Source organism: Phalaenopsis equestris, unplaced genomic scaffold, assembly GCF_001263595.1.
Source record: "Phalaenopsis equestris unplaced genomic scaffold, ASM126359v1 Scaffold214983, whole genome shotgun sequence".
NCBI lineage: Eukaryota > Viridiplantae > Streptophyta > Magnoliopsida > Asparagales > Orchidaceae > Phalaenopsis > Phalaenopsis equestris.
In genome coordinates, this window is record NW_018233723.1 from 4,327 (window position 1) to 13,426 (window position 9,100).

Consider the following 9,100-nt stretch of genomic DNA (forward strand, 5'->3'; position numbering starts at 1 on the left):
GAATGAGTGGCAGCGAAGCTAGAGGGATGTAGAGGAGTTGTAGAAGGATAAATCAACAACTCGAAAGCAATATATGGTCGGAGCACCACTCGACCCTTGGAAGCTAATCGCCACCTTGAAGCAAGATATAATCGAAGCGTCACTCATCCTTGGATACAACCCTAGAAGGGGACCAGAGATGCTAGCAACTTTCCTGAACAGAACCACGAAAAAAAAATGAAATAAAGTATGAAAACATCATACTTATAGCCATAAGGGGGTAACTAAGGAGTTGCCCCTAGTGTAACCTCACTGTTGCAAAGAGATGGCAGACCCAAAAGGAAGGGTTTGCTAACTCTCATGAATGGGCGGAACGGTCGCTTCACTCCCGCCTCACACGCGGGACGCAACATCAGTCTCCTGTGGTTGTGAGAGCTTCAACCACATTCGTCGAAGCTTCTGTCAACACGAAAGTGACGGAACTGCTGTAACATTGCGAGGTTGAATGATCTTTGACTGAGGCTCGAAGAGCACCTAGATTCCAATATCGACCGCACTGTCCCCCAAAACACTTGAGCATACATCCATTTTAGTCGAACCTTCAAAGGGTACATTGTTGAACTGATTCGGGGCAAGGTAACCCGAGGTTAACTTAACCTGATCTAATGTGAGGACAACTTGAACATCCCCTAACAGTGGCAGTCACAGTAGTAAGCTATCGAATAGAATGTCCTAAAAATTTCTTTGTAATGGTTGCCTCATGTTTGAAACCTGTTCTCCTGTCTTGTTATCTTATGCTATGACCAAGACTGATCTTACTGGAGCTTCTTTGTTGGCAAGGACACTTGTAATCTCAGACTCTGCAGAATGTAGAATAACTATGTGCTTGCCAGTTTTGGAGAATGATTAGATGTTCTGAATCCGACATGCTTAGTCTTACGATCAAGCTGCCACGATCTCCCCAACAAAAGTTGACATACATACACTGGCACCATGTCACACCATATCTAATCCTACAACTGGTTTCTGATTGAAAACTCCACGAGACACCTCTTGTCAATTCTGACTCTGCTATTCTTCTTCAACCATGTCAGTAAATACGATTGATAATTTCTCTGACTCATGAGATTCAATTTGTCCACCATTTGCACAAAAGACACGTCTTGTTGTACCCTCCATCAATGATGAGACTGCATAAATTCCTTTCACATTGCAACATGTCTAGAATATATTGCGGTGAAGCCACTGCTGCTCCCTCATAGCCTCAATTTGGAGGACTTGTCTAACCACAAACATCTTCTATGCATCCAGTGGAAGATGGTATTCCTCATCCTGATTTTCAGCTATCTATCCTTTGCTTACTTCCTCCACTGCACACTGCTAGGTGAAGACATGACTTGCCTTGTCAGGTAACTGGAAACAATGTGTCCAAAACCATGACACCTGAAGCTTTTCATGGCTAAGAATAGGGGTACTGCTCTTCTCAAACTTCTTTTTACCCTAGGCAACTCTATCATTTTTCTGATCAGACTTCTTAATTTCCTTAGGTGTGCTCCTATTGACATGTCCAACTATGGGTGACTTGACTGAATGACAATGGGGGTTTGCTCTGCTTTTGTTGTTTCTCCACCTTCAATTCTAAGGTCTGAACGTCACTCAAAGACTAGAAAGACTATAGCTGAACCACATTTATGATGGCGGGCTTTAGACCTCCCAAGTACCTGACACTATCGTGTGCTCTCTGGTTTTAGCTCCGACTTTGTTAGATCACATTTCAGCTTAAGTTGCATAAACTTCTTTGTCTACTCCTCCGTTGATAAATCCCTCTGTTGCATATGGTGGAGCCTCAATAAAAATTCCTAACGATAATGTGGGGGTAGGTGTCGTCGCTGCAACTCTCTTTCATCTTCTCCCAGGTAAAAATCATGTTTCTTACTTCTCTATTTCTCTCTTTGTCCAGGTTCTCCCATTACAATAAGACACTCTTCTTCAGTTTGATCGGAACAAACTTCACTTTCCGATCATTTGACACATAATTGTATTCAAAAACTCTTTCAATGGTATAAAGCCACTCTATGAAGTCATCTTGGTTCATTTTACTCTTGAAATGTAGCCTGTTCATTTTTACTCCCGAGTTTCTGAATCCTCCAATAAGCACTTCATTTCTATATCCTTCAACAGACACTTCATCTCTCGGCCTTCTTTAATATTGTATCCAAAAGCATTGTAGCTTGCATTCTTCTCCATTGGAATCATTCCTACGGAAGGGATCAAGTGTTCTCTCTCTCCACGTCAGATCTCACTACCAACCTTCACAGTGACCTTTCTTTCTCAACAAAAATAAACTTTTGATCGACATCTGACACTTGCTCCTCGACAATATGATTAGGATTTGGGTGTATAGGTGATGTTAGGTGGAAAAGATTTTTTTAAAAAATTTTATTTGATTTTTTGTTTTTTTTGTCAGCTGATTTGGGTTTAGGGTGGGGTTTGGGCTGGATATTGGTGGATTTGGATGACCCTATGATAGGACTAGTGTTAGGCTAGCTCTGATACCAAACGATACCAGAGTTAACCGAAATAACAGTATGCAAACACATATTATTATTGAGAAAGCCAATATACGAATACAACCAACACAAGGAAAGGAAAAAACAACAGACACAACACTCAACTAGGTTTGTAACCCACAAGGGAGGTGGTCGGTTGGTGTTTTGAAAGGTTCGATGGTGGGGTGGTAGTAAGCGAGCGATGGTGGCAGCAAAGAGACTGTGAGAAACTGCCTGAGCAACGAGAAGGGAGGTTGTTCTGGGCTATGGTGGCAAGGATAAGGGGCTAGACAACAATAAGGTCGCACAGGAAATGGTTTTGGCAGCTGGAACAACATCGAAACAGGCGGGAATGTCTGTTCAATGTGACAGTAGGGAGGGGGAATGGTGGCAATAGCGTCAGGGAATGTGTGGGACTGTGGAATAAGAAAAAGAGGTTGTCCTGAGGGTGCGACAACGTGGAGGATGACTGAATAGCAAGGAATTGCAGGAAGGAAAGCAAAAGGCTGCTGTCTGGGTAGCCTGCAACGAGTAATAATGTGTGGAAGCGAAGTGCAGAGGAGTTGGAGAAGAATAGAACACCAGCTCATGAGCAATATAAAGTTGGAGCACCAGTCAACCCTTGGAAATTAATCACCACCTTGGAACGAGAGTCAGTCGGAGCACCACTCGCCCTTGAATACAACCCTAGAAGGGGAAATAGGGACGCCGACGATTTTCCTGAACAAAAGCACAACAAAAGCTGACCTAAAATATGAAAAAGTTGTACTTATAGCCCTAGGGTAACTAAGGAGTGGCCCCATTATTTCTTAGAGGCGGCAAAAACCCTAAAGGAAGGGCTGACTGACTTTCACGGATGGAAAAAACACTGCGCTCCAGGTAATAGGCAGAGTGGTCACTCTGCTCCCGCGCCACACTCGGGATGCCTAGCGTCATTAGGTGTGAGATATGCAAGTACATAAGAATTCTCTGCTACACATGTAAAATTCCCTTTAAACTATCCCATCTTACAATCATCTTTCGATGTTCGCTTAACTCACAATGAATTTATCATTTTTGTATGTTCTTACATTCATCTTATTACTTGCGTTGCAATTAGGTTTGCGGTGAAATTTCTTCCTATGATCAGCAACTTGAAAACTTACCAATATATTTATCACCTTCAAACATAATTGTTATGTTAGAAGAAATTAATTCCTTACTTCATGGCTAGCATGCAATGCCCTCATCTTCTGATTTGTCACTTGATTAGTAATTCTTCTTACTTTCATAGTCCTTAAAATTAAATTTATTCTTCTAAGTTCATTTGTTCATCGAGTACTTCTACTACTTTTAAAGGCTATTTACATTATTTTTTTGGGGCATTTACATACGCAACACACAATTTTTTTATGTTTGCACAGCTCACTCCTAAACTTTTATATTTTCTCACATAATCCTCAAATTTTCAGCATCATATAAAAAATATCACTATTACCGTTTTTTAAAACTATGTATGTAAATATGAAAGTTTAGGCATGAAATATATAAATACATAAGAATTTCATGCTACATATATAAATTTCATTTTTTTCTTATTGTTGTTGAACGTTATGTTTTCTATATATTATGTGGTTTCTAGATAATATAGCGCTGAAAACAATAATTGCAGAATAGCCTATCATGCCAACAATTTATTTATTTATTTATTAATCTTTTTTGTCTTTCCACGCAGGATAAAAAAGGGTGGTCCAAATCCATCTTCCAACACTGTTCTTGCTGCTGTTTTAGAGAAAGCCAGAGAACTTGAAGTACCCAAAGAAATAGTTGAGAGGAACATAAAAAGGGCTTCTGAAAAGGGTCAGGAAGCATTTATTGAGAAATTTTATGAGGTGGATATCTAGATTTGATTTGATGGTTTAACATGTTATATGGCAGTTCAAACTTTGTAATAATTATATTTTGAGAACTTTACATACCATAATATTTCTTATGGATTTACATATCTAACATTTAATTTTTGATATTTACATTTATAACATCTTGGTCCTATGGATCTGTGCATTAAAAGGGGCATTTGGCTTTTAAAAAGTTAGTAAAAGTGATATTTTTGATGCAATGTTAAAGATTTGAGTGTTATGAATATAAATATTAAGGGAATTTACATATGTAGCATACAATTCTTATGTATTTTCATATCTCATTCCAAAACTTCCATATTTACATGCTGACCTCTTTGGTGCTTTAAACATATGCATTAAAAGGGGTAAAACTGTTAGTTTTGACGTGATATTAAAAATTTGAGTGCTATGTTCGTAAATATGAAAGCTTACGTTTGAGATGTGCAAATACATAAGTATTTTGTGGTATAAATGCTCCTTATATTTTAACTCATTGTTCAGGTATATGGCTTTGGTGGTGTTGGCATGGTGGTTGAGGTTTTAACGGACAAAATAACACGTTCGGTGGCTGATGTTCGAGGTGTGGTAAAGGACAGTGGAGCGAAGCTCGCTGACCCAGGATCTATTCTATTCAAGTTTAGGCGAGTTCGAGTCGTTAACGTAAAGGTTAACGATAACGAAAAAGACCAGGTTCTTGCTATTGCTTTAGATGCAGGAGCTGAAGATGTCATCGAACCAAATTTTGATGAGGAAGATGATTCAGAATATAATTCAGACAGGTCCACAACAACTCAAACTATTCTTCCATCATGTTTACTTAGCTTTTAGGAAATTTTACATGCATACCACATAATTCTTATGTCTTTACATATCTGACTCCCAAAGTTTTATATTTACACTTACAACTCTTTGATGTCATTAATTTATGCATGAAAGGTTTATTTCACTTTTAAACAGATAGTGATGTGGTATGCGTGTAAATACGAGTGTTTAGATGTTTGATATGTAAATACATAAGAATTGTGTGGTATGTATGTAAATGCTCCTATATATTATACTTTAACAGGACACAATTTTATTATTATCATAGCCTTATCCCAACTATATGGAGTTGGCTTAACAAATTACAATTTACATAAATAATCGTTTTACTTGTTAATTAGCATGAGTAAATTCATTTGATGAAACTATCAATGGTACGTTATTTCACATGGATATTTAAAATCTAGGAAGATTTAGATACATAACACTTAACACTCAATTCTTCTGAATTTACATAAACTTCAATTTTTACATACATACCACCCTACCTATGCATGAAAAAGGTGCATTTCACATTCTTAAAGTTAAAATGGATGTATTTTTTATGTGATATGGAAGATTTGGGTGGTTTAAATGTAAAAAACTTAAGTTTAGGTGTTAGATATGTAAATACTTAGAAATTGGGTTTTTGATGTGATATGGTATTTTTTTATATGATGTCAAAGATTTGCATGTTATGTATTTAAATATGAAAGTTTAGATGTTAGATATGTAAATATATAAGATTTGTGTGGTATGTATGTAAATTTCTCAAACAAAAAGTAAAAAACATGCAAAAAATACATCAAACAAACATGTTTACCAAAAGCAAAAAATAAAAATAAATTTGATCCTAAATATGCTCTTAATTACTTTGAAATTTTTCATTACATTTTTACCCTCTTCTGCAAACACTCTCACCCCTGTAATTATTTCTACAGCTATTACAAGATTGTCGTCTCTGCAGAAAACTATTCTGATATACTATCAAAGCTAAGAGATGCAGCAATAGCTTATGAACCAGATAACGGCTATGAGCTCTTGCCACTAAATCCCATTGAGGTATTTCATCATTTCCTGCAATATATGTTCTTTTCATTACATTGTTGATATAAATTAAGGAAGTATTTACATGCATACCCCACAGTTCTTTTGTTTTTACATATCCAACCACAACTAAACTTCCATATTTACAAACATAACATCCAAATTTTTAACATTACATAAAACATACCACCGTTGCTTACTTATTAAAAGTGAAATACTCCTTTTTATGCATGTGTTTATGACATCCAAGTGTTAAAAATGTAAATATAGAAGTTTAGATAAATAAATACATAAGAATTGTGTGGTGTGTATGTAAAGTTCCCAACACATCCATTTCATCTTTTGCGCCACTTATTAAATTGATTTGATATAATTTAATGGCATGTTAAACTATTTTTTTTGTAATTTCTATTTGCATTAAACTTTTGCATTATTTAATTCCAAATCATTATTTTGCATGTTAAGGCTTTTTGTTTTGTTATTTTTGAACAGGTAGATGATGAAGCCATGGATTTAAACAAGGAACTAATGTCTAAGCTGCTTGAACTTGATGATGTTGATGCTGTCTACACTGATCAGAAGTGAATCTATTTGATTTGACAAGTAGCAGCAGCATTCTTCTTTTCCCTTTTTCTTTATTTTACATTTACATATCTACCACTCAATTTATATTTTGTTTACATATCTACCACCTAACCTTTGTTTTTTATATTTATGCCACACAAATGTTTCACATCATGTAAAATATACCTACCACTGTTTTAACTTTTAAAAAGTGAAATAGATCTTTTTCATGCACGAGCAAGATGACATATTTGTAAAAAAAGTAATGTTTAATTGTTAGGTATGTAAATACATAGGAATTTAGGGGCATGTATGCATGAAAATTTTCCATACCACCCAATTCTGTATTTAAATATCCATAAAAAGGTGTATTTAAGTTTTAAAAAGTAAGTAGATAGAATTTTTGATATGATGTTATAGATGTGAGTTTTGCATAACTAAATGTGAAAGTTTAGGTGTTAGATACGTAAATACATAAAAACTGTGTGGTATGTATGTAAATGTTTCATAATTTTGATGTCTTGGCATTCAAATATAAGATTCAAGCCTTCTGTCAATCATTTGATCCTCAATGGATGGATTTGATTGCATGAGAATATAAGCATAGTTTTAAGCTGGAAGATTTCCATACATACCGCTCAATTCTTATGTAATTACATGCTAACATCTGACCTTCAATTTTTAGATGCATGCTATCTTACATATGTATGAAAATGAGGTTTATTTTGGATGTGATAAGGAAGATTTGGATGGTATAAATGTTGCGAGTAAACTTTAGGTATTAGATATGTAAATACAAAAGGATTAGGGGTATGTATGCAAATGTCCTTTTTTTAGTATGCAGTCATTCAGTTGGTCTGAAATTAAAGATATTATATTTTTAGTCTTTTTTTTTTACAAATTTTAAGTTTTTTTTTAATAGTTTTGATTGCTTTAGTTCTTGATAAAACTGGAATTTCAAGGTTTCTTCTGTAAATTGTCCAATCATCCTTAGATTTCTAGAAAGCTGATGAAATCCAAGTCATTTGGTAATTTTAATTCCTTACAATGATTGGATGTTGAGATTAAAGACCATTAAGGGCCCGTTAGGGGCACTTATTTGGTGCGGTGGCGTTTTGAAAATGCATTTGACTTGTTTGGGCAAGCTATATCTCTTGACAGTTTATGCGTTTTCAAAACCCTGAAAACAACATCAGTCTAGCTTTTCTGAAAAAAAAATAAAAATTTATAATAGCCAATGCACTAAACTTATCAGCAAATTATTTTTAATCACTTTATTAACATATTATTCAATAAACTGCAGCTGCCCCAAACAGACCCTAAACCAAATGCTCATTCTTATAACAGTTAAAGTGGAAATCCATAAACCATAAATATATATTTTCTTGGGTAATTTACATACGTACTTTTATTCTTTTATGTATTTACATATGTAACAACCAGAGTTTGATATTTACACTTATAACGCTATAGTGTCATGATTTGCAAATTAATTTTGTGACGAGCCAAAAATATTTTGGGCTACACTAATAAGTGATAACATAGATCTCTTCTATCTTGCCCCCTCCCTGGGTCTTTGACCGAGGCTATTATACGAGCATCTCGATCAACCTCACGTGCTTATCTTATATAAGCAAAATCATACCCAATCATTTTAAAGCAAATGTTTGATCAAAATTTGGTTAGAACATCTTCAATTGAATTATTCCTTTTTTTTTTTTCTTCAAATGTAATTGCATAACTATTTTGATTAATTAATTATGTACTTATTTTTTAATTCCTTGTTAGAACTTTTCATTTACATTTAAAATAATAAAAAAAGAGATAATTTTTTTTAAACAATATTCTACATTTCTATTCATAAATTCACAATAATTTAAGAAAATATTCGAGTTCTAATCCGAACATCGTATTTATTCACAACATTCCATCAAAATAACGAGTCCATCTGTCAAAGTGGTCAAAGAGACAATTATCTTATATGATATTGCCAATCTTTATTTACGGCGTTGTTTTTCACGTGCATCACAGTTTTTTCACCAAGGCATTGCGATCGACAAAAGACAGCACAAAAATTAATTCTACATTATTTTTCTCTTATGTATGAAAATGTGTTCAAAAGGAGGTTTGTAGGAGCATCGATGATATAAAAGAAAATAACCTTTGGGGCTTCGAATGACGATAGCGGATGATCGTGTCATGCTCGAACGTAAATCCATTCTCCGAGCTAGGGCTGTCAATTTGGCTCGTTGTTCGTGAACAGCTCGTGTTCGGCTCGTT

The 9,100-nt window shown here is 35.0% G+C and overlaps 1 protein-coding gene across 1 annotated transcript in view; it reads left to right on the top strand.

The window, feature by feature from the left end:
* LOC110037091 (probable transcriptional regulatory protein At2g25830) overlaps nt 1-7,064 on the top strand; it is an 8,891-nt gene extending 1,827 nt beyond the window's left edge. Inside the window, exons 4-7 of the mRNA XM_020741668.1 lie at nt 4,243-4,399; nt 4,910-5,187; nt 6,151-6,271; nt 6,749-7,064. Of these exons, the coding sequence (XP_020597327.1) occupies nt 4,243-4,399; nt 4,910-5,187; nt 6,151-6,271; nt 6,749-6,841 (649 nt within the window). The 3' untranslated portion in view covers nt 6,842-7,064. The remainder of the gene's footprint in view (nt 1-4,242; nt 4,400-4,909; nt 5,188-6,150; nt 6,272-6,748) is intronic.
* The last annotated feature ends 2,036 nt before the right edge of the window (nt 7,065-9,100 follow it).